Source organism: Heterodontus francisci, chromosome 1 (genome assembly GCF_036365525.1).
Source record: "Heterodontus francisci isolate sHetFra1 chromosome 1, sHetFra1.hap1, whole genome shotgun sequence".
Lineage (NCBI taxonomy): Eukaryota > Metazoa > Chordata > Chondrichthyes > Heterodontiformes > Heterodontidae > Heterodontus > Heterodontus francisci.
The window spans coordinates 73,345,836-73,371,425 of NC_090371.1; the positions used below are offsets into that span (position 1 = coordinate 73,345,836).

The following is a 25,590-nucleotide window of genomic DNA, read 5'->3' on the forward strand; positions in this document are numbered from 1 at the left end:
GCCAGGCGGAGGAGGATGGTGGTGGATAGGGACTGGTTGGGCCTCTGTTCAAGGAAGTAGCGGTGAGCCCTCAGACCGTCCTGGTGGGGGATGGAGGTATAGAGAGATTGGACGTCCATAGTGAAGAGGAGGTGGTTTGAGCCAGGAAACTGGAAATTGTCGAAATGATGTAGGGCGTCAGAAGAGTCACAGATTTAGGTAGGAAGAGATTGGACCAGGGGAGAAAAGATAGAGTCAAGAAATAAGTTCAGTGGGGCAGGAACAGGCTGAAATGATGGGTCTACCAGGACAGTCCTGTTTGTAGATTATGGGAAGGAGGTAGAAGTGGGCTGTGCGGGTTGCAGGACTATGAGGTTGGAAGCTGTAGAGAGAAGATCTTCGGAGGAGATGAGGTCAGTGACAGTCCTGGAGACAATGGCTTGATGTTTGGTGGTGGCGCATTGGTCCAGGAGGGGGTAGGATGAAGTGTCTGAGAGTTGACGCTCAGCCTCTGCAAGGTAGCGGTTGGTACATCAGACAACAACAGCACCACCCTTGTCGACAGGTTTGATCAACAATATTGGGGTTAGACCTGAGAGAATGGAGTGCAGCAACGTTTGTATAGAGAATTGCTTACTCATAGTAATCTTGCACTTGTCCTTTATTAATTTATACCTGTTTCTTGAAGTCATAATTTAATTTTTCTATTCCATTTAGTATCTTAGGAACTTTAAAAGGTCTTCTGTCATTGTTTTATTTTTAACAAAAAATAGTGTGAGTTTTCTAAACTTTCCCTATAATGCAGTCCTCTAGCAGGGATCAGTTTCAAACATTCGCTGAATCACTTCCAGGATTTGAATGTTTCCCTTTTACCGCAATGACACGAGCTAAGTACTGTACTCAAAGTAGTACCCAAGACAACACAGTTCAGCTTCAGCATGACTGCTTCAGAAATCCATCCATTGACTGGACAATTTAGTTCAGCATTCTGTGTACTTTGCTATTGGTGCTCAACAATAACCATGCATAGTAGAGGTTGAGTCTACTATCACTCCCAGATCTCTTTCAGCCTCTCCCCGATAAATTCAACACCATTCATTAAGTATATCCCCCAACTGTGTTGGCTGTCTTTGACGAGGCTATTTTCACTTAGATGGCTGTGAGTATACAGTTACCTCTCACAACTCATTGCCACCAGTGTAATGTAATTTTAGGATATTAAATGAGCTATTCTCTCTTCCAAGTCTTGTCACACTTCCTAAAATAGACCTTGCATCCCCTGCAATGTGGAAACTGCAGCCCTATTGTTTTCTGCCTCTGTAGAGATGTCATACCCTTTATACGTCAGACAATCCATCACTTGTGTCCACTGCACCTGATTTCCCTCCAGACCACACCTGATGGCAACATCACTTATCAACTCAAGCTAAGCTCAGATACCAAATTAGCTAACTTTATTTATATACAGGAATTTAAAAATAAGACACATAAAGCTTTGGTATGATCACAACTATATTCTGGCCTGTACAGTAGTAAAAGTGCAGAGTCCATTTACCAACAGTCTATAACACACATTAGTCCTTGCTTTTGGTTCTATCTTATTCAGAATCAAATTTATGTGGTTTAAATTTTTCCCCTATCTGTCCCTATGCCAGAAGCTCAAATGTTCTATTAGCCTTTGAAATATTGAATTGCTCAGTAAATTCTACGTAGACAAGAAATAACTAATTGTGATGTGACAGACTTCATCACAAATAGTTCATCAAACAGTCCCTTTTCTAAATTGAATGATTTACAATAACAACAACTTGTACTAATACAGTGGCTTTAAGGTAATAAAACATCCCAAAGCGCTTCACAGGAGTGTTATCAAACAAATATAAAAGCAAAATACTGCAGATGCTGGAAATATGAAATAAAAAGAAAAAGTGCTGGAAATACTCAGCAGGTCTGGCAGCATCTGTGGAGAGAGAAGCAGAGTTAACGTTTCAGGTCTGTGACCTTTCATCAGAGAGGTCACTGACCTGAAACGTTAACTCTGCTTCTCTCTCCACAGATGCTGCCAGACCTGCTGAGTATTTCCAGTACTTTTTGTTTTTATTATTACTATCAAACAAAGTTAGACACCAAGCCACAGAAAGAGCTATTAGGACAGATGAACAAAAGCTGGGTCAAAAAGGTAGGTTTTGAAGAGCATCATAAAGGAGGAAAGAGAGATAGAGAGACAGAGTGATTTAGGGAGGGAATTCCAGAGCTTAGGGCCTTGGCAGCTGAATCAATCGTGGAGTGATTAAAATCAGGGATGCTCAAGAGGCCAGGATTAGAGATGCGCAGATATCTTGGAGGGTTGTGGGGCTGGGGATTACAGAGATAGATGGAGGTGTGCCATGGAGGAATTTAAAAACAAGGAAGAAAATTTTAAAATCAAGCCATTGCTTAACTGGAAGCCAATGTCGGTCAGTGAGAACAGGGGTATGGCTGAACAGAACTTGCTGCGAGTTATAACATGGGCAGCAGAGTTTTGATTGACCTCAAATTTTGGGAGGGTAGAACATGAGAGACTATCCAGGAGTGCGATGGAATAGTCAAGTCTGGAGGTAACAAAGGCATGAATGAGGGTTTCAGCAGCAGATGAGCTAAGGCAGGGGAAGAGTCGGACAATGTTACGGAGGTGGAAATAAGTGGTCTTAGTGATGGCGTAGATATGTAGCTAGATGTAGATATTCCTAGGATATCAGCATTGCTGGCAAAGCCAGCGTTGATTGCTCATTCCTAATTACCTTTGGAAAGGTGGTGGTGAGCTGCTTTCTTGAACCGCTGCAGTCCATCTGGTATCGGTACACCCACAATGCTGTAAGGAAGGGAGTTCCATGTTTTTGACCCAGTGAAGTAATATAATTCCAAGACAGAATGGTGTGCGACTTGGAGAGGAACTTGCAGGTGGTGGTGTTCCCATACATCTGCTGCTCTTGTCCTTCTAAGTGGTAGAGGTTTAGAGGTTGCAGGTTTGGAAGATACTGTTAAAGAGGTTTGGCGAATTGCTGCAGTGCATCTTGTATATGGTACACATTGTTGCCATGGTGCGTGTGTGGTAGTGGAGGGAGTGAGTGTTTAAGGTGGTGGATGGAATGCCCATCAAGCAGGCTGTTTTGTCCTGGATGGTGTTGAGCTTCTTGAGTGTTGTTGGAGCCGCACTCATCCAGGCAAATGAAGAGTATTCCATCACACTCCCGACTTGTAGATGATGAACAGGCTTTGGGAAGTCAGGAGATGAATTACTGGTTGTAGCATTCCCAGGCTTTGACCGGCTCTTGTAGCACGGTATTTATGTGGCTGGTCCAGTTCAGTTTCTGGTCAATGGTAACCCTCAGGATGTTGATGGAAGATTTAAAGGGAAGAATGTACAGGGTTATGGGGAGAAGGCAGGGGAATGGAACTGAGGGAGTTGCTCTTTCAGAAAGCCGGTGCAGACACAATGGACCGAATGATTCTGGGTTTCAGTGATAGTAATGCCATTGAACATCAAGGGGAGATGGTTAGATTCTCTCTTGTTGGAAATGGTCATTGTCTGGCACTTGTGTGGTACGAATGTTACTTGTCACTTATCAACCCAAGCCTGAATGTTGTCCAAGTCTTGCTGCATGTGGACACGGACTGCTTCAGTATCTGAGGTGTCATGAATGGTACTGAACACTGTACAACCATCAGCAAACATCCCCACCTCTGGCCTTATGATGGAGGGAAGGTCATTACGAAGCAGCTGAAGATGGTTGGGCCTGGGACACTACCCTGAGGAACTTCTGGAGCGACATCCCAGGGCTTAGATGATTGACCTCCAACACCCACAACTATCTTCCTTTGTGCTAGGTATGATTCCCACTAGTGGACAGCTTTCCCCTTGATTTCCATTAACTTTGATTTTGCTACGGCTCGTTCATGCCACACTCAGTCAAATGCTGCCTTGATGTCAATGGCAGTCACTCTCACCTCACTCAGGAATTCAACTCTTTTGTCCATGTTTAGACCAAGGCTGTAATGAGGTCTGGAGCCAAGGAGCCTTGGTGGAACCCAAACGGAGCATCGGTGAGCAAGTGCACTGTTAACGACATCTTCTATGACTTTGCTGATGAACAAGAATAAACTGATGGGACGGTAATTGGCCGGATTGGATTTGTCCTCCTTTTTGTGGACAGGACATACCTAAGCAAATTTCCAAGTTGTTGGGTTGATGCCAGTGTTGTAGCTGTACTGGAACAGCTTGGCTAGTTCTGCAGCACAAGTCTTCAGTACTACAGCCGGGATGTTGTCAGAGCTGATAGTCTTTGCTTTATCTTTCAAAGAGCACACTCTTTGGTTCTTTCCCCATATCCCTGCAATTTTTTCTCTTTCAAGTATTCATCAAATTCTCTTTTGAAAGCTACGATTGAATGTGTTTCCACTACCCTATCTTTCTTTCTTTCTTTTGGGCCTCCTTATCTCGAGAGACAATGGATACGCGCCTGGAGGTGGTCAGTGGTTTGTGAAGCAGCGCCTGGAGTGGCTATAAAGGCCAATTCTGGAGTGACAGGCTCTTCCACAGGTGCTGCAGAGAAATTTGTTTGTTGGGGCTGTTGCACAGTTGGCTCTCCCCTTGCGCCTCTGTCTTTTTTCCTGCCAACTACTAAGTCTCTTCGACTCGCCACAATTTAGCCCTGTCTTTATGGCTGCCCGCCAGCTCTGGCGAATGCTGGCAACTGACTCCCACGACTTGTGATCAATGTCACACGATTTCATGTCGCGTTTGCAGACGTCTTTATAACGGAGACATGGACGGCCGGTGGGTCTGATACCAGTGGCGAGCTCGCTGTACAATGTGTCTTTGGGGATCCTGCCATCTTCCATGCGGCTCACATGGCCAAGCCATCTCAAGCGCCGCTGACTCAGTAGTGTGTATAAGCTGGGGATGTTGGCCGCTTCAAGGACTTCTGTGTTGGAGATATAGTCCTGCCACCTGATGCCAAGTATTCTCCGAAGGCAGCGAAGATGGAATGAATTGAGACGTCGCTCTTGGCTGGCATACGTTGTCCAGGCCTCGCTGCCGTAGAGCAAGGTACTGAGGACACAGGCCTGATACACTCGGACTTTTGTGTTCCGTGTCAGTGCGCCATTTTCCCACACTCTCTTGGCCAGTCTGAACATAGCAGTGGAAGCCTTACCCATGCGCTTGTTGATTTCTGCATCTAGAGACAGGTTACTGGTGATAGTTGAGCCTAGGTAGGTGAACTCTTGAACCACTTCCAGAGCGTGGTCGCCAATATTGATGGATGGAGCAATCAGACAGTGCATTCCAAATCTTATCTATTCATTGGTAAAAAAGGTTTTCCTCATGTCGCCTCTGGTTCTTTTCCCAGTCACCTTAAATCTGTGCCCTCTGGTTATCTAGACTTCAGCCATTGGAAACAGTTTCTCTTTATTTATTCTATCTAAATCCTTCATGATTTTAAACAATTCTATCAAATTTCCTCAAAGCCTTCGCTAAGGAAAACAACCCCAGCTTCTCCATGTAACTGCAATCCCTTATCCCTGAAAGCATTCTAGTAAATCTCTTCCACATCTTATCCAAAGCCTTCATGTTCTTTCTAAAGTGTGGTGCCCAGAATTGCACACAATAGTTCAGCTGGGCTAAACTAGTATCTTATGTAGGTTTAGCATAACTTTCTGGCTTTTGCACTCAGCCGATTTATAAAGCTCAGGATCCCATATGTTTTATTAACTGCTTTGTTAACCTGTCCTGCCATCTTCAAAGATTTGTGCACAAACACTCCTAGGCTGCTCTTTTCTTGCACCCCCTTTAAAATTTCACCATTTAGCTTGTATTATCCTTATTCTTCCAACCAAAATGTATCAGCTCACACTTTTCTGCATTGAATTTCATCTGCCACCCATTCCACCAGCCTGTCTATGTCCTCTTGAAGTTTATTACTATCTTCCTCACTGTTTGCTGCATTTCCAAGTTTTGTGTCATCTGAAAATTTCAAAATTATGCTCAGTACCCCCAAGTCAAAGTCATTAATGTATACCAAAAACAGCAGCGGTGCTAGTGCTGAACCCTGGGGAATGCCATTGTCTATCTCTCTTCAGTCTTGTTACCTCTATAAGTATGAATAATATTTCAAAACTACAAAAAAGTTTTACCTTTATTCCCTAAATTAGTGTCTTCCTTAAATTGATGCATGTGCACAAAACTCCTGAAGACCATGCTATAATATAAAAAAGGCAGCCACATGTGCAATCTGAATTGGAAACAACACAGTTAAATGAATGAGGACATTATGGTAGCATCAACAAGCTATAAATGACATCAACTCATACAGAGTGCACTACTGTAAAAACAAAAACACAGATGTATTGATAACACACAGCAGTTGTGTCATCAACTTATATTAGACTGTGCTGCCTCTCCAGAGGGTTCAGAGAGTTTATTCTGTGAGTAGCTGAGTTGTACAAATCAAGAAGGTCCCAGGTGCGAACCCTAGTCAATGTTAGTTTAGCTGATCTAAGGCTGATGGTAGGGGTGCTACAATTAGCTTTAGCTTCACTTTCTTCTGTGTAATCCAGAGATCATGGAATTTTGATGTTAAGTAGTTGTCACACATTTCAGTTCGAGACACCAAAGTCACTTCAATATAAGCAGGTAGGGATGAGGGAAGGCAAATGATGGCGGGACAACTAAGGTTGCCAACTCCAGTTGGACATATTCCGGCACGTTTCACCATATGACCTCCTGCCTCACACTTCTGCTATTGGTTGCCCAACATGTCCATCCTCGCAGCAATTGGTGAATAATGGTGGCTGCAGTACCAATAATTCTCTGCACTCCAGAAACCCTCTATCCATATCTATGGGACCAAGCCAGATTGATTTTTCTGGAAATCAGCCTGAATACAGGAGATCTGTAATAAGTTCTAATTAAATTGTACATGGTCAAGGCATTAGAAGTATCTGTAAATCTCACAACATGGGAATAACTCTTAATGACCATTCTATACTGTAATGCACGGAAGAAGCCATGATGAAATAAACAATGAAATGGAAGAATTGTGAATTTTTAAAAATCAACTGCTAAACAAAATCACAAGAATGTGGACACTTACACACTGTAAAAATGGAGTAGCAGCCATGTGACCCTCCCCTCCTGTACTGGAAATTCACAAAGCCGTCTACACGGATGAGGCTCGTTAACCTCGGATGAAATAGCTCAGGGGAGAACCCCTTTGAAAGTCAAAGGAGCTATTGTATATTAATGACTGATCGACATGAATGTTTAAATTCTTTCACGGGATGTGGGCAACACTGGCAAGACCAGCATTTGTTGCCCAATCCTAATTACCCTTGACAACTGAGTGGCTTGCTAGGCCATTTCAGAGGGCATTTAAGAATCAACCAGATTGCTGTGGGTCTGGAATCACATGTAGGCCAGACCAGGTAAGGATGGCAGATTTCCTTCCCTGAAGGACATTAGTGAACGAGGTGGGTTTTTACAACAACTTATTGAGGAGGACACTCAGGCCCCTTTGTGCATCTACACTTTCTAATCTCTTACCATTTAAGAAATACTCTGCACATCTGTTCCTCCAACCAAACTAGATAATCTCACATTTTTGCACATTATATTCCATCTGCCACGTTCTTGCCTACTCCCTAAGTCTGTCCAAATCCCCTTGAAGCCGCTTTGCGTCTTCCTCACAACACACATTTCCACCTAGTTTTGTGTCATCTGCAAACTTGAAATACTACATTTGGTCCCCACATCCAAATCATTGATATATATTGTGAACAGCTGGGGCCCAAGTACTGATCCTTGCGGTACCCCATGAGTCACAGCCTGCCAACGAAAGAATGACCCGTTTATTCCTACTGTTATGTTTTCTGCCTGTTAACCAATCCTTAATCCATGCCACTATATTACCTCCTATCCCATGTGCTTTAATTTTGCAATTCAACCTCCTGTGGGGTACTTTATCAAAAGCCTTCTGAAAATCTATACTACATCCACCAACTCCCCTTTATCAATTCTGTTAGTAACATCCTCAAAAACTCCAACTGGTTCATCAAACCATGATTTCCCATTCATAAATCCATGTTGACTATGCACAATCACTTCATTATTATCCAAGTGTCCATTTATCACATCCTTTAGAATAGAAATCTCTCATTGCAGGAGATTTTAAATTATACCATTGTAGGGAATATATTTTCAATATTACTAATTACATATACAATACTATATAGATAGCAAAAAGAATAGCTTGCTCCATTACCACATAACAGTTTGATGTTCACATGCTATGTGATATCAGTCATAGAGTGGCTTTATTCACACATTTCCCCTACTACTGATATAAGGCTAACAGGCCTGTAGTTCCTTGTTTTCTCTCTCCCTCCCTTCTTAAATAGTGAGGTGACATTTGCTACCTTCCAATCTGTAGGAACCGTTCCAGAATCTGTAGAATTTTAGAAGATGATCACCAATGCATCCACTACCTCCATAGCTACCTCTTTCAACACTCTGGGATGTTCCAGTACAGCTACAACATTGGCATATACCCAGCAATGTGGAAAATTGCTCAGGTATGTCCTGTACACAAAAAGCAGGACAAATCCAACCCAGCCAATTACTGCCCATCAGTCTACTCTTGATCAACAGTAAAGTGATGGAAGATGTCGTCGACAGTGCTATCAAGTGGCACTTGCTTAGCAATAACCTGCTTAGTGACACCAGGGCCACTCAGCTCCTGACCTCATTACAGCCTTGGTTCAAACATGGACAAAAGAGCTGGACTCGTGAGGTGAGAGTGACTGTCCTTGAAATCAAGGCAGCATTTGATCAAGTATGGCATCAAGGAGCCCTATCAAAACTGGAGTCAATGGGAATTGGGGAAAGCTCTCCGCTCCAGGGCATCACTGCAGGAGTTCCTCAGCGTACTGTCCTAGACCTAACCATCTTCAGCTGCTGCATCAATGATCTTCCTTCAATCATGAGGTCAGAAGTGGGGATGTTTGCTAATGATTGCACAATGTTCAGCACCAAACGCGACTCCTCAGATACTGAAGCAAGTCCGTGTAGAAATGCCCCAAGACCTGGACAATATCCAGGGTTGAGCTGATACGTGGCAAGTAACATTCGCGTCACACAAATACCAGGCAATGACTATATCAAACAAGAGAGAATCTAACCATCTCTCCTTGACATTCAATGATGTTACAATCGCTGAATCCCCCACTATCAACATCCTGCGGGTTACCATTGACCAGAAACTGAATTGGAGTAGCCATATAAATACCGTGGCTATAAGAGCAGGTCAGACGCTAGGAATCCTGCGGTGAGTAACTCACCTCCTGACTCCCCAAATCCTGTCCACCATCTACAAGGCACAAGTCCGGGGTGTGATGGAATACCCTCCACTTGCCTGGATGGGTGCAGCTCCAGCAACACTCAAGAAGCTCTACACCATCCAGGACAATGCAGCCCGCTTGATTGGCACCCCATCTACAAACATTCACTCCCTCCACCACCAATGTACAGTGGCAGTAGTGTGTACCATCTACAAGAACCTGCAGGGCTATACGGAAACAGGGGAGTGGGACTAATTGAATCACTCTTCCAAAGAGTTGGCACAGGCATGATGGGCCGAATGTCCCATTCACAACTGTAGGATTCTATAAATGCTTTTAAAGGATGAGAGAGAGAGATAGGTTTAAAGAGGGATTTCTGGAGAGTATATGATTTGAAAATGCTGTGACATACAGATGATCCAAAGTCAGAGGTAAAGAGTGTTTGATGGACATTCAGGACAGAGATTGTAAAAATAGGGTGTGGTAAGGATTTTAACTTCAGTGCACTGGGCACTGAGAGCTACATAGGTCAGCAAGGATAGGCAAAATGGGGCTAAATGCAGGATCAGATAGGGTTTTGGACAAGTTGGAATTTATGGAGGGTGTGAGACGGGAGGCCATGCGACTGTTTAGGTCATTGAATCTGGCGATGACAAAGGCACGTTTAGGATTTCAGTATTCAGTGGCTCTGTTAAGAATGGAAGAAGTCATCGTTGTGGAGATGGAGGACGTGGTCTTGGTGATGGAAAAGATATGGGCCATGATATTTATGGGCGTGGGGGGGTTTACGGGGAGGGTGTGGGTGAGACTGAAAATGGACAAAGATTCCAGCAAGGCATTGGATGCGATTTCCTACCAATCTTAATGGCAGGATCTCATTAACATCTTGTAGGTCTGTCTACCATCCAGCAGCTGGCCAAATGGACAGTCTGGATGGTGTGTTGGAGTAGTGTAGTGGTAGGAAGCCGCAGCGAGGGACCTCTGGGGATGATTCCTGACAATTGGATGGGAAGGGGAGAGACCTGCAATCACAATGTCCGGGGCTGAACCTGGGATCAGAAGGGCTGGGGAGAGACCTTGTGATCAACTGGGAGGACTGGGAGAAGACTTGAGAAATATAACAAAGAGCTGGGTGTCATCAGTGCTCATGCGAAATCTGACCCCATATCAATCGATGACATCATTATTGTATTCAGTTGTGAACTGGGTACTAGTACCGAAATAATCCATGTATTGTGCATGATTGTCAAAAAGACGCCTGAGTTGCAAGTGTGCATTGTCAAAATGAATGAACATTTTGTGTATCATTTCCCCTCTGCCAACATAAGTGGCATAATACAATTACATACAAAATGTAAAATGGGAATAGGAGGATGGGAATTGAATTATGCTTTTAGTTTTGTTTTCCTTAGTGATGATGAAAATTCATTGAAAATCCATAATAACTTAAAACAAAAAGAAAGATATTTGTGATAAAAATGAACTTTGTGCACTCTTGTTCTTTGATTTAAATCCTACATCCTGAGGCGGTCCTGGTGGAGGAAACAAGATCATGCTACAGAGTTAGAGATTAGTTCAGCCAGGACTTAGCTGGTTAAGACACTGAGTACTGGAGCTACACAGAGCAAGAATATCCCAGGTACAATCTTCATTACAATTTCTATTTTTTTCCAATATTTTTGTCTTGTGTTGACAGAAAAAAGTGGTTAGGTAGACAGTATTACAGTCGCTTTAAATAGGCTCCAGAAGCTGGCTGAGCATGTCTACCCGGAGGCACAGTGTGGCATTCGAGCAGAGAGATGCACCATTGACATGCTGTTCTCCCTTCGCCAACTACAGGAGAAATGCCGCAAACAACAGATGCCCCTCTACGTTGCTTTCATTGATCTCACCAAAGCCTTTGACCTCGTCAGCAGACGTGGTCTTTTCAGACTACTAGCAAAGATCGGATGTCCACCAAAGCTACTAAGTATCATCACCTCATTCAATGACAATATGAAAGGCACAATTCAGCATAGCGGTGCCTCATCAGACTCCTTTCTTATCCTGAGTGGTGTGAAACAGGGCTGTGTTCTCACACCTACACTGTTTGGGATCTTATTCTCCCTGCTGCTCCCACATGCGTTCAAGTTTTCAGAAGAAGGAATTTTCCTCCACACAAGATCAGATGGCAGGTTGTTCAACCTTGCCCGTCGAAGAGCGAAGACCAAAGTACGGAAAGTCCTCATCAGGGAACTCCTCTTTGTTGACGATGCTGCATTAACATCCCACACTGAAGAGTTTCTGCAGAGACTCATCGACAGGATTGCAGCTGCCTGCAACGAATTTGGCCTAACCATCAGCCTCAAGAAAATGAACATCATGGGACAGGACGTCAGAAATGCTCCATCCATCAATATCGGCGACCACACTCTGGAGTGGTTCAAGGGTTCACCTATCTAGGCTCAACTATCATCAGTAACCTGTCTCTAGATGCAGAAATCAACAAGCGCATGGGAAAGGCTTCCACTGCTATGTCCAGACTGGCCAAGAGAGTGTGGGAAAATGGCGCACTGACACGGAACACAAAAGTCTGAGTGCATCAAGCCTGTGTCCTCAGTACCTTGCTCTATGGCAGCGAGGCCTGGACAACGTATGTCAGCCAAGAGCGACGTCTCAATTCATTCCATCTTCGCTGCCTCCGGAGAATACTTGGCATCAGGTGGCAGGACCGTATCTCCAATGCAGAAGTTCTCGAGGCGGCCAACATCCCCAGCATATACACCCTACTGAGCCAGCGGTGCTTGAGATGGCTTGGCCATATGAGCTGCATGGAAGATGGCAGGATCCCCAAGAACACATAGTACAGCGAACTCGTCACTGGTATCAGACCCACCGGCCGTCCATGTCTCCGCTTTAAAGACGTCTGCAAATGTGACATGAAGTCCTGTGACATGGACCACAAGTCGTGGGAGTCAGTTGCCAGTGATCGCCAGAACTGGTGGACAGCCATAAAGGTGGGGCTAAAGTGTGGCAAGTTGAAGAGACTTAGCAGTTGGCAGGAAAAAAGACAGAAGCGCAAGGGGAGAGCCAACTGTGTAACAGCCCCGACAACCAATTTTATCTGCAGCACCTGTGGAAGAGTCTGTCACTCTAGAATTGGCCTTTATAGCCACTCCAGGCGCTGCTTCACAAACCACTGACCACCTCCAGGCGCTTACCCATTGTCTCTCGAGACAAGGAGGCCAAAGAAGAAGAAGAAGAAGCTTACAGAATCGTGTCTGCGCTGGCTCTCTGAAAGAGCAACTCCCTCAGTTCCATTCCCCTGCCTTCTCCCCGTAACCCTGCACATTCTTCCTTTCCATATAACTGTTTAAATTCCCTTTCGAATGCTTCAATTGAACCTGCCTCCACCATGTTCTCAGGCAACACATTCCAGACCTTAAGCACTCACTGTGAAAATGTTTCTCCTCATATCACTTTTGCTTCTCTTCCCAAATACTTTAAATCCGTGCCCTCTCATTCTTGATCCTTCCACGAGTGGGAACAGTTTCTCTCAATCTACTCTGTCCAGACCCCTCATGATTTTAATACCTCTATCAAATCACCTCACAGACTTCTCTTCTCCAAAGAAAACAGTCCTAACTTCTCCAGTCTATCTTCAGAACTGAAATTCCTCATCCCTGGAACCATTCTCGTGAATCTTTTCTGTACTCTCTCCAATGCCCCCACATCTTTCCTAAAGTGCAGCACCCAGAACTGGACACAATACTCCAGCTGAGACCGAACTAGTGTCTTATCCAAGACCAAGTCTCTTAAACCTACACCTCTGTGCATGCTCTGTCTGAGGTAGCCTCCCCAGATTTTACGTGCACAGGGTAAAACTATTAGATTTTCTTACACAGAAGTCAAATGATAGAGCAAGATCAGCACAATACTTCAAAACAATTAACTTAGAATTAGTCATAATGAATCGAAGAACCCTTTTAAGAACATGGTTTTTACATGCTTGAAAGTGACAAGACTTTTGAATTTTTTTTGTTCATGGGATGTGGGTGTCGCTGGCTAGACCAGCATTTATTGCCCATCCCTAATTGCCCTTGAGGAGGTGGAGGTGGAGGTGAGTTGCCTTCTTGAACCATTGCAGTCCATGTGGGATAGGTACACCCACAGTGCTGTTAGGGAGTTCCAGGATTTTGACCCAGCGACAGTGAAGGAACAGCGATATAGTTCCAAGTCAGGATGGTGTGTGGCTTGGAGGGAAACTTGCAGGTGGTGGTGTTTCCATGAATCTGCTGTCCTTATCCTTCCAGGTGGTAGAGGTCGCGGGTTTAGAAGATGCTGTCTAAGGAGCCTTGGTGCATTACTGCAGTATATATCCAATTGCCGTTGAAAGTTATTATTGAATCTGCTTCAACCACCCTTTCAGTGCAGTACATTCCAATTTGAAACATAGAAAAATTTACGGCACAGAAGGAGGCCACTCGGCCCATCGTGTCTGTGCCATCTGAAAAAGAGCTATCCAGCCTAATTCCACTTTCCAGCTCTTGGTGCATAGCCCTGTAGGTTACGGCACTTCAAGTGCATATCCAAGTATTTTTTAAAATACTGTTAGGAACGCGGCAGGAGCAACGCACTGTCACTCTACAGGTCGCAGCATATTATAAAGCTTTCACACCCAATCGGAAAACAGCCAAATTAAACACTCAAGTAATCCCAGAATGACAGACCAAACCAGTTTATCTTTAGACAACAACAAATTAATTATTTATTAAAAAACTAAATCTTAAACACTATTAAGATAAAGCTACGTCTAAAGACTTTATAACATCTTAATCTAACTCCCCCATTCACACATATACACTCTAATCATTTTTTAAAAAGTGGAGTTTTTAAAATTAGCTGTCTCTTAAGAATAAATAAAATAAAGTCTTTGCAGGTTACGTTCCTGATGGATGAGATTCTAATGTGGAAATAGTCAAAGGTCACTCGAAGTCTTCATGTGGATTTGATGCAAATATTCCTGCAGTAGATAGGCATTCAACTCTTCATCTGCAGCAAGCAATAAACAGTTCTTTGAACGATGAGCACAGCAATACAAACGGTTTCTTGAAAAAAAAGGCTTTTCTTCTTTACTCAGGTAATTAACTTGGCTTGTAACTCCCTGTAGAATATTTTCTGAGAGAGAATAAAACAGCTCCTTTTTCTTCAGTACGCCTCACTGGAAAGTCTCTCAGAACTAACTGGTTTCAGCCTGTTTCTGCCAGTTCCACACACACCCAAGTGGAAACATTACCATGTGATTTCTCTCCTGCTATTGCGCAGGGTAACAAAAATGCAGCTGCTGCACACTGTGTCTCAGGAATTCCAGAACCTTCTCTCCCTTAAAGGTGCACTGTTTTTAACAGAGTCTTAAAGGCACACACACTGTTTTTAATCTGAGGAGAAAAATAATTACAAGTCAGTGACCTCTACCTCTACCACCCTATCAGGCAGTGTGTTCCAGACCCTTACTGGTTGAACCTCAGGGTGAAAAGATTACTCCTCAACTCCCCTCTAATCCTTCTACCAATCACTTTAAATCTTTGTCAATAAAATAAAAACAAAATACTGCAGATGCTGGAAATCTGAAAGAAAAACAAGAAATGCTGGAAATACTCAGCAGGTCTGGCAGCATCTGTGGAGAGAGAAGCAGAGTTAACATTTCAGGTCAGTGACCCTTCATCAGAACTGGCAAAGGTTAGAAATGTAATAGGTTTTAAGCAAATAAAGCGGGGGTGGGGCAAGAGATAACAAAAGGCAAGGTGTTGATAGGACAGGGTCACAGAGAATAACTGACCAGAAGGTCACGGAGCAAAGGCGAACGATATATTAATGGTGTGTTGAAAGACAAAGTGTTAGTGCGGAGATGGTGTTAATGGACAGAAAAATGAACAGCCCTGGCCCAAAGCACAAACATGAAAAAAACAGTGGGCAGGCACATGGTAAGAAAAATGAATGATGAAACAAACTAAAGTAAAATAAAATGAAAAGAAAAAAGAACTGAAAATAAAAGGTGGTGGGGGGGTGGCTGTCATGCTCTGAAATTATTGAACTCAATGTTCAGTCTGGTAGGCTGTAGTGTGCCTAATCGGTAAATGAGATGCTGTTCCTGGAGCTTGCATTGATGTTCACTGGAACACTGCAGCAAGCCCAGGACAGAGAGGTGGGCGGCACAGTGGCGCAGTGGTTAGCACTGCAGCCTCACAGCTCCAGCGACCCGGGTTCAATTCTGGGTACTGCCTGTGTGGAGTTTGCAAGTTCTCCCTGTGTCTACGTGGGTTTCCTCCGGGTGCTCCGGTTTCCTCCCACAAGCCAAAAGACTTGCAGGTTGGTAGGTAAATTGGCCATTATAAATTGCCCCTAGTATAGGTAGGTGGTAGGGAAATATAGGGACAGGTGGGGATGTGGTAGGAATATGGGATTAGTGTAGGATTAGTATAAATGGGTGGTTGATGGTCGGCACAGACTCGGTGGGCCGCAGGGCCTGTTTCAGTGCTGTATCTCTAAACAAATATCTAAACAAATGTGGGCATGAGAGCGGAGTGGGGGGTGTTGAAATGGCAAGCAACCGGAAGAACGGGGTCATGCTTTCAGACTGAGCAGATGTGATCTGCAAAGCAATCCCCCAATTTGCGTTTGCTCTCCCCAATGTAGAGGAGACCACATTGTGAGCAGCGAGTACAGTATGCTAAATAAAAAGAAGTACAAGTAAATCACTGCTTCACCTGAAAGGAGTGTTTGGGACCTTGGATAGTGAGGAAAGAGGAGGTAAAAGTGCAGGTATTACTCCTCTTGCGATTGCATGGGAAGGTGCCGTGGGAAGGGGACAAGGTGTTGGGGGTAATGGAGGAGTGGACCAGGGTGTCACAGAGGGAACGATACCTTCGGAATGCTGGCAGGGGAGGGGAGCAGAAGATGCGTTTGGTAGTAGCATCATGCTGGAGGTGGCGGAAAAGGCAGAGGATGATCTTTTGGATGTGGCGGCTGGTGGGGGGGGGAAATTAAGGACAAGGGGAACCCTGTTGCGGTTCTGGGAGGTAGGGGAAGGGGTGAGGGTACAGGTGCGAGAAATGGGCCGGACATGGTTGAGGGCCCTGTGAACCACAGTGAGGGGGAATCCTCAGTTGAGGAAGAAGGAAGACATATCAGAAACGCTGTCGTGGAAGGTTGCATCATCAGAGCAGATGCGTCGGAGACAGTGAAACTGGGAGAATGGAATGGAGTCCTTACAGGAAACAGGGTGTGAAGAAATGCAGTTGAGGTACCTGTGGGAGTCAGCAGGCTTATAATGAATATTAGTAGACAGTCTATTCCCAGAGATGGAGACAGAGAAGTCGAGGAAGGGAAGGTAAGTGTCAGAGATGGACCATGTAAAGGTGAGAGAAGGGTAGAAATTGGAAGGAAAGTTGATAAAGTTTTCCAGTTCAGGGCAGGATCAGGAAACAGCACCGATACAGTCATCAATGTACCGGAAAAAGAGTTGGGGGAGGGGGCCTGAGTAGGACTGGAACAAGGAATGTTCAACATATCCCACAAAAAGACAGGGACTCATGCGGGTATCCTTAGCAATCCCTTTTACTTGAAGGAAGTGAGTGGAGTTGAAGGAGAAGTTGTTCAATGTGAGAACAAGTTCAGCCAAGCGGAGGAGGGTGGTGGTGGATGGGGACTGGTTGGGCCTCTGTTCAAGGAAGAAGCGGAGAGCCCTCAAACCATCCTGGTGGGGGATGGAGGTGTCAGGAGATTGGACGTCCGTAGTGGCGGTTGGGACCAGGAGACAGGAAATTGTCAAAATGAGGTAGGGCATCAGAAGAGTCACAGATGTCGGTGGGAAGAGACTGGACCAGGGAGAAAAGATTAGAGTCAAGCTCGGAAGAAATAAGCTCAGTGGGGCAGGAACAGGCTGAGACAATGGGTCTGCCGGGACACTCCTGTTTGTGGATTTTAGGAAGGAGGTAGAAGCGGGCTGTTTGGGTTGCGGGACTATGAGGTTGGAAGCTGTAGAGGAAAGATCTCCAGAGGAGATCTATGTCCCCTGGTTATTAGCAACTCTGCTAAAGGAAATTGCCTCTTCCTATCTATCTAGGTCCCTTTTAATTTTATACACCTCAAATAAATCTCCCTTCAGCCTCCTCTGTTCTAACAAAACAACCCCAGTCTATGTAATCTTTCTTTATTGCTAAAATTCTCCAGCCCTGGCAACAACCATATAAATCTACGCGGTACCGTCTCTAGAGCGATCACATCCTTCCTGCAAAGTGGTGACCATAACTGTACTCTAGCTGAGGTCTAACTAGTGTTTTATACAGTTCTAGCATAACGTCCCTGCGCTTATATTCTATACCTTGGCCAATAAAGGAAAGATTCCCATATGCCATCTTTACCACCTTATCTACCTGTCCTGCTACCTTCAGAATCTCTGGACATGCACTCCAAGGTCCCACTGTTTCTCAACATTTCTGGGAAACCTACCATTTATGGTGTATTCCCTTGCCTTGTTTTTCCTCCCTAAAGCTCACACTTCTCTGAGTTGAGTTCCATTTGCCACTTTTCTACCCACCTGACCAGTCAATTGATACCTTCCTGCATTCTACAACTTTCTTCCTCACACTCAACCACATGGCCAATTTTTATTTCATCTGCAAATTTCTTAATCATACTGCATACATTTAAGTCTAATTTTTTGATATATAGCATGAACAGCAAGGGACCCAGTACTGAGCCCTGTGTAATTTGATCCATTGTCAGCCAGGCAGGCTAGAGTTTAGAGTAAAAACAAGAAATGCTGGAATCACTCAGCAGGTCTGGCAGCATCTGTGGAAAGAGAAGCAGAGGTAACGTTTCAGGTCAGTGACCCTTCTGCTCCTCTTCCGTGATCCAGCCACTCACTGAATAAGTGGACCCCATGTCCACTCGTGCAACTCACTGCTGTGGTCTGCTCATCCCAGTGCTGCTGTGATTCCATCGTATGGCTGAACAAGATTCAAATTGTGTGCAAATGGTGATATGGTAAAATGTAGAGTACCTTTGTAAAGATCCTCTGATCCACTCTTCTGCAATAGTAATTATAGTTGTCCTTGGCTGGTAAAATAAAACTTTATATTTTAATTAGTCGGCTCGTTCATAACTTACTGTATAAAACAAATTCTACTCATCTCCCTCCTAGTTCATCCTCAAAAACCATGCTTTTGATCAAGCTTTCGGTTACTTCCTAAGCTTCTTCTCTGACTTGTGTCCAATTGTATCATGCCTAACTCTGAACTGCCTTACATGAGAATGCACAACACAGAAACAGGTCATTCGGTCCAACTGGTCCATGCCCGTGTTGATGCTTCACACAAGACCCCTCCCAACCCTCAATATCGAACCCTATCAGCACAACATTCTATCTCTTTCTACCTGATGTAACGTGGGTAAACAACCCCCACCCCCTCTTTTCACTGTTGGTTTTGTCTCGGTTTAAATCCCGTACCTTCAAATATTTTTTTAAATGTAAGTATTTGGAGCCTATTTTCCAGCTCGTCTTCGGCTGAGCATACTGGTGTATTTTCTTGACTTCAGTCACATAGACTTAAGTAATCAGCCTAAAGGTTTCTATTGTGGCTTGTAGTCAGATGTGTTAATAAAAGGCACAATGTCTTTTTATTGTTACATCCGTCTAGCTACCCACGGGGGTTCAGGTTTAATAATTTGAAACGTGGTGAAGTTTATGGGATACTTTCCTTGTAGACTTAAAGTGCATCTATATTATAACCCGCTCTTGATCTCTTCATTGAAAACTGTCGGCGAGACATTGGTCATCTCAATTTCTCTGCCCCCTCACTCACTCTAACCTGTCCCCCTCTGAACTTGAGGCACTCTGTTCTCTCAGGTCTAACCCCGACATGGTCATCAAAGCTGCAGACAAGGGTGGTGCTGTTGTTGTATGGCGTACCGACCTCTACCTTGCAGAAGCTCAACTCACAGACACTTCTTCCTACCTCCCTCTGGACCATGACCCCACCACCGAACATCAAGCCACTGTCCAAAGGACTGTCACTGACCTAATCTCCACTGGAGATCTTCCCCCTACAGCTTCCAACCTCATAGTCCCGCAACCCCGGACAGCCCGCTTCTACCTCCTTCCCAAAATCCACAAATGGGACTGTCCCGGCAGACCCATTGTGTCAGCCTGCTCCTGCCCCACTGAACTTATTTCTTCCTATCTTGACTCTATCTTTTCTCCGCTGGTCCAGTGTCTCTTCCCACCTACATCCGTGACTCTTCTGATGCCCTACGTCATTTTGACAATTTCCAGTTTCCTGGTCCCAACCACCTCCTCTTCACTATGGACGTCCAATCGCTCTACACCTCCATCCCCCACCAGGATGGTTTGAGGGCTCTCCACTTCTTCCTGGAACAGAGGCCCAACCAGTCCCCATCCACCACCACCCTCCTCCGCCTGGCTGAACTTGTTCTCACATTGAACAACTTCTGTTTCAACTCCACTAACTTCCTTCAAGTAAAAGGTGTCGCTATGGGTACCCGCATGGGTCCGAGTTATGCCTGTCTTTTTGTGGGATATGTCAAGCATTCTTTGTTCCAGTCCTACTCAGGCCCCCTCCCCCAACTCTTTTTCTGGTACATTGATGACTGTATCGGTGCCGTTTCCTGCTCCCGCCCCGAACTGGAAAACTTTATCAACTTTCCTTCCAATTTCCACCCTTCTCTCACCTTTACATGGTCCATCTCTGACACTTCCCTTCCCTTCCTCGACTTCTCTGTCTCCATCTCTGGGAATAGGTTGTCTACTAATATCCATTATAAGCACACCAACTCCCACAGCTACCTCGACTACACTTCTTCACACCCTACCTCCTGTAAGGACTCCATTCCATTCTCCCAGTTTCTCCGTCTTCGACGCATCTGTTCTGATGATGCTACCTTCCATGATGGTGCTTCTGGTATGACCTCCTTTTTCCTCAATCGAGGATTCCTCAGCACTGTTGTTGACAGGGCCCTCAACCGTGTCCGGCCCATTTCCCGTACCTCTGCACTCAACCCTTCCCCTCCCTCCCAGAACCGTGACAGGGTTCCCCTTGTCCTCACTTTCCACCCCATCAGCCTCCATATCCAAAGGATCATCCTCCGCCATTTCCGCCACCTCCAGCGTGATGCCACTACCAAACGCATCTTCCCCTCCCTTCCCCTGTCAGCATTCCGAAGGGATCGTTCCCTCCGCGACACCCTGGTCCACTCCTCCATTACCTCCACCACCTCATCCCCGTCCCATGGCACCTTCCCCTGCAATCGCAGGAGGTGTAATACCTGCCCATTTACCTCCTCTCTCCTCACTATCCCAGGCCCCAAACACTCCTTTCAGGTGAAGCAGCGATTTACTTGTACTTCTTTCAATGTAGTATACTGTATTCACTGCTCACAATGTGGTCTCCTCTACATTGGGGAGACCAAGCGCAGACTGGGTGACCGTTTTGCGGAACACCTCCGCTCGGTCCGCAAGCAGGACCCTGAGCTTCCGGTTGCTTGTCATTTCAACACTCCCCCCTGCTGTCATGCTCACATCTCTGTCCTGGGATTGTTGCAGTGTTCCAGTGAACATCAACGCAAGCTCGAGGAACAGCATCTCATCTACCGATTAGGCACACTACAACCTGCCGGACTGAACATTGAGTTCAATAATTTCAGAGCATGACAGCCCCCCCATTTTACTTTCATTTTTAGTTGTTTTTTCTTTTTTCTTTTTTTTTCTTTTTTACATTTTTTACAACCTTTTTTTTGCATTTATTTCATTTCATCTTAGTTTGTTCAGTTTGCTTACCCACTGTTTTTTTTCATGTTTGCACTTGCTGCTGTTCAATATTCAGTCCGTTAATACCTATTCTGTACGAATGCTTTGTCTTTCAACACACCATTAACATATTGTTTACTCCATGACCTTTTGGTCGGCTATGTGGCCTTGTCTAATCTGCACCTTCTCCTTTGTTATCTCTTGCCCCACCCCCACCTCACTTGCTTATAACCTGTGACATTTTTAATATTTGTCAGTTCCGAAGAAGGATCACTGACCCGAAACGTTAACTCTGCTTCTCTCTCCACAGATGCTGCCAGACCTGCTGAGTGGTTCCAGCATTTCTTGTTTTTATTTCAGATTTCCAGCATCCGCAGTATTTTGCTTTTATTCTATATTGTGATTTGTCACTCTTCTAAGAAGTTTGTGTATCAGAAGCTCGTCAAACAGGAATTGAATGCAGTCATAATCTTGTTGTATTACTCGTGAATCACCCATGACATTGCTTAATCAGTCAGAGGTAATGTTTTAAAACATTAATGCTGTTCCATACGATTCCCAATGTTATATCATTTCTTTACAGTAAAGATGCTGTAGCAAAGCAAGTTGTTGTAATGTTTTTTTGGACTCTTAAGCATATACACAAATCTTCCAAAACCTCTTCCTTTTTAAGATACTGTTGTGTAAAGTGCAGGTGCCCACAAATCAGACTCTAGTTCCAGGATGCCTTGCGCCAAACCAGTTGGGGCGGTGGGGGGTATGTGCGGGGGGATGGGGGTGAGGGGTGGGTTGGAAAGAGTGTTGGGATTTTTCTGCGCATGCTCAATACCAATTGTTAACACATGGCTGAGGGCGGAGAATGGACTCGTCACAATAGGCGTCGGTGACGCCACAGGGGGCCGGCCGCCGGCTGAAGCTGAGGCGCAGCCGCAGTAGCAGCAGCTGCTAGTGGGCCATTTTATTCCTGTCAGTGTGGAGAGCACAGAGCCAAGATAACCATTGCAAAAAAAAATCATAAATCCAAACCGTAACAATAAGCAGCGAAATAAACGTCCTTTTATTTTAAAAAAACTCATTTTCCATGAACTTTTCGTGGCCGACTTGTTTTCCCCTAATGTGTGGCGAATTGGTTTAATTTTTTTCTGGTGAAGAGATTGACGCTGTGAAGGAGGAAGAAGGACTTTTCTCTCTTCCCCCATTCCCCCTTCTCTCAACTTGCTCAAGAGTCCAGAACGCCGTTGAGTTCATCGCCTGGTGTCAACATACGGCTCTGTTTTTTAATTTTTTTTCCCCCTTTTGGTTTTTATCTTTTTTCTTCTCCCCTCCCCCTTCTTCCTCTCCCCTTTCTGTTGTTTCTCTCTCTGGTTCCTCGCCCACCACCATGGCTCAGCAGCAGATGACGAGCTCTCAGAAGGCCTTAATGTTGGAGCTGAAGAGTTTACAGGAGGAGCCGGTGGAAGGTTTCAGGATCACTCTGGTGGACGAGTCCGATCTGTACAATTGGGAAGTGGCGATCTTCGGGCCGCCCAACACGCTCTACGAGGGAGGCTACTTCAAGGTAAATGACAGAGCCAGAGGCCCTGTTTACATCTCAGCTTGTCTCAAGCCCTTTCTAAATTACTATTATTAATAAAGTAGTCACTGCTATTTGAGGTTGTTAATGCTTTGTAACGTTTTTATAGCTGTATGTTAAAAGAAACCACGAACATTGAATGCAGAGCAGCAGTCAACCGTTTTGTTAACGTGGGTAAACAACCCCCACCTCCTCTTTTCACTTGGTTTTGTCTCGGTTTAAATCCCGTACCTTCAAATATTTTTTTTAATGTAAGTACTTGGAGCCTGTTTTTAAGCTTGTCTTCGGCTGAGCACGCTGGTGTATTTTCTTGACTTAAGTCACATAGACTTAAGTAATCAGCCTAAAGGTTTCTATTGTGGCTTGTAGTCAGATGTGTTAATAAAAGGCACGATGTCTTTTTATTGTTACATCCGTTTAGTTACCCACGGGGGTTCAGGTTTAATAATTTGAAACGTGGTGAAGTTTATGGGATACTTTCCTTGTAGGCTTAAAGTTAATAAATTTTGTGGTCTTATTATTATCCTGTAAGAATAAATGCAGTAGCTTTTTAATAATTAAAAAGGAGCATCTTTGATCCTGCATGTTTTAGTAGCAAAGAATATAGAATGACCTTATTGAAGGAAGCAGAATTTTAGCACCAGATTTTTGTTGCTTGGTACTTTGAGAAGGTGACCGTTTTATCATCGGAAATTGCCGCAAAAATCAGTGGTTCTTTGTGTGCTTTCTCTTTATTTCTCTGCTCAGGTAGCGAATGAACCCTACTAGTCGTGCGATTCATATTTCATAAATTTGCTTTTATTTGTGTGTGGTATATGGGAATAGTGTATATATGTACAATTATCTTGCTATGCTCGGTGTTTTGATTTGTACAAAGCCGCTGACTGCATTGAATCGCCCATCTGCGCAGTAATAAACTGCATTAGTTTCCCAGTATCCCTTATTGCAGCAGATTCCCTTGTCTTTCACCACCTCTTATTAAAGGGGATGGGTTACTTATCCTTTTTCTAACCATGTACTCTGGAAATCGGGTACTCCGAAAGCACTTTATCGGTATGGGCCTGTTCAGCTAGTAACCTGGGAAAAATTGCTGTTGCAATTTATTAGGAAACAATTTTATTACCGATTAAAATAATTCAAAGTAGTTTCTTTACGATATAAAGTACAGAATGCATTGAGTTTGTTTCATCCTGCTAAGTTTTCTCTTGTAAACAAATGTCATATGCCGCTTTGCCATCAGCTGTAAAACAGATGCAGGCTGTGGAGAGAGGAACGATATCTCTTGTCTCCTGTCCCGTTTTTGAACATTTGGTTGTTATGGGTCTTGATCAATTTTTAGTTCACTTCATAAAATTGTGTATGGGTGTATAAAATCGGAATCAAACGAGCAGGAGCAGTCTGTCATGATTCCAAATGAGAACAGAACGTAACTTAGAAAAATGGGACATGGGTAATAATTACCTCTGCCACTGCGTTTGTTTAAAAAGTGAACAAGCATATTTTCTTCTAAACAACTCGGCCTCGGCCTAAATCTAGATAGCCTGTGCAGCCCGTCCGATTGAGGTAACCTGTATAAAGCATTAACCAATGTTTATAAGTTCATCTGTTACTAATAAATATATTGTATGGCGGTATGTTTCAAGATCCAACTCTTTGACACTTGGAATGCTGTATGTCAAGCTCCTGAAAGCTTAATGTCAGGCTTAAATTAGTGTGTAAAGTGTAGAAAATATCTATTTGGTTTTCCAATGAGAACATATTTGGGTTTAGCTATAATTTTGACAGTTGAACAGCATATTGACACCACCTGTCCAGCTCTCACTTAGCAGAATGAGCATTTGAACAAGGTACTAGAGAGCTTTCACCCATAGAACTGCACCCAACAGGGGAGGGCATGGATGTGTCCAGTGTGTAGGTTTAGCAAGTCTGCACGTTTTTAGAGCTCAGTCAAATTTTTTTTGTGTCCAACACATTGTATAAATGCAAGTAAAAGTTTACCCAGAGCAATGTATACTCATTTATTCTCATTGAATGTGTTCTAAGTTATGTGGCCACAAAGATTGAGCAAGTGTGAGTCTGTTAGATTTTTATGAAAACTACTTGTATGACTTTGCTGTCCAAGCTGCAACACAAGCTTACAGCATAGCAGCCTACAGATATCAAGAGAGAATTTATATAGTGCCTTTCACAACTTCAGGGTGTACCAAAGCACTTTACAGCTTGTGTAGTCACCATTGTAATGTAGGAAAATGCAACAGCCAATTAGCACAATCTCAAACAGTAATGAGATGATGGCCAGATAATCTGATTGTGGTGCAATATGAGAGATGAATATTGCCTTGGACATTTCAAATAGTGCCATGAGTCCTTTTACATCCATCTGAGAAGGCAGACCAGAGACCTTGGTTTAATGTATTATCCAAAAGATAGCACCTCCGGCAATGTAACACTCCCTCAGTACTGCACTGAATTGTCATGTCAGCCTACATTTAATCAGTCTCTGCAGTGGGTCTTGAATTCACAGCCACCTGACTTGGGCAAGAATGCTGCCCCTGAGCTAAGACTGATGCCTGATATGCGCAGGATATTAAAATATATTTTGTGCTGCAGCCACTGATCACATTGATATTAAATATTTTGCCCCAAACAACAAACTTGGTAACATAAAATGCTATAGGTATTCTGTAAACAAGACAGTAGTAATTTTCATTAACTTGGAGATTTGCTTGTGGTGCTTTAAGTTGTTCAGTCTGTTACCCTGATGCAGTTGCTATAGTACTTGAACTTTTATCAACTGTAATCGCTGTCTATTTGGTTTTAGTACCACACCAATGCATTGGATTGATTGGCAATGTTA

The 25,590-nt window shown here is 44.1% G+C and overlaps 1 protein-coding gene across 1 annotated transcript in view; it reads left to right on the forward strand.

Annotated features, from left to right (window-relative positions):
- The first annotated feature begins 22,077 nt into the window (after nucleotides 1-22,077).
- ube2r2 (ubiquitin-conjugating enzyme E2R 2) overlaps nucleotides 22,078-25,590 on the forward strand; it is a 161,742-nt gene continuing 158,229 nt past the window's right edge. The window contains exon 1 of the mRNA XM_068014299.1: nucleotides 22,078-22,718. Coding sequence (XP_067870400.1) covers nucleotides 22,542-22,718 — 177 coding nt within the window. The 5' untranslated portion in view covers nucleotides 22,078-22,541. The remainder of the gene's footprint in view (nucleotides 22,719-25,590) is intronic.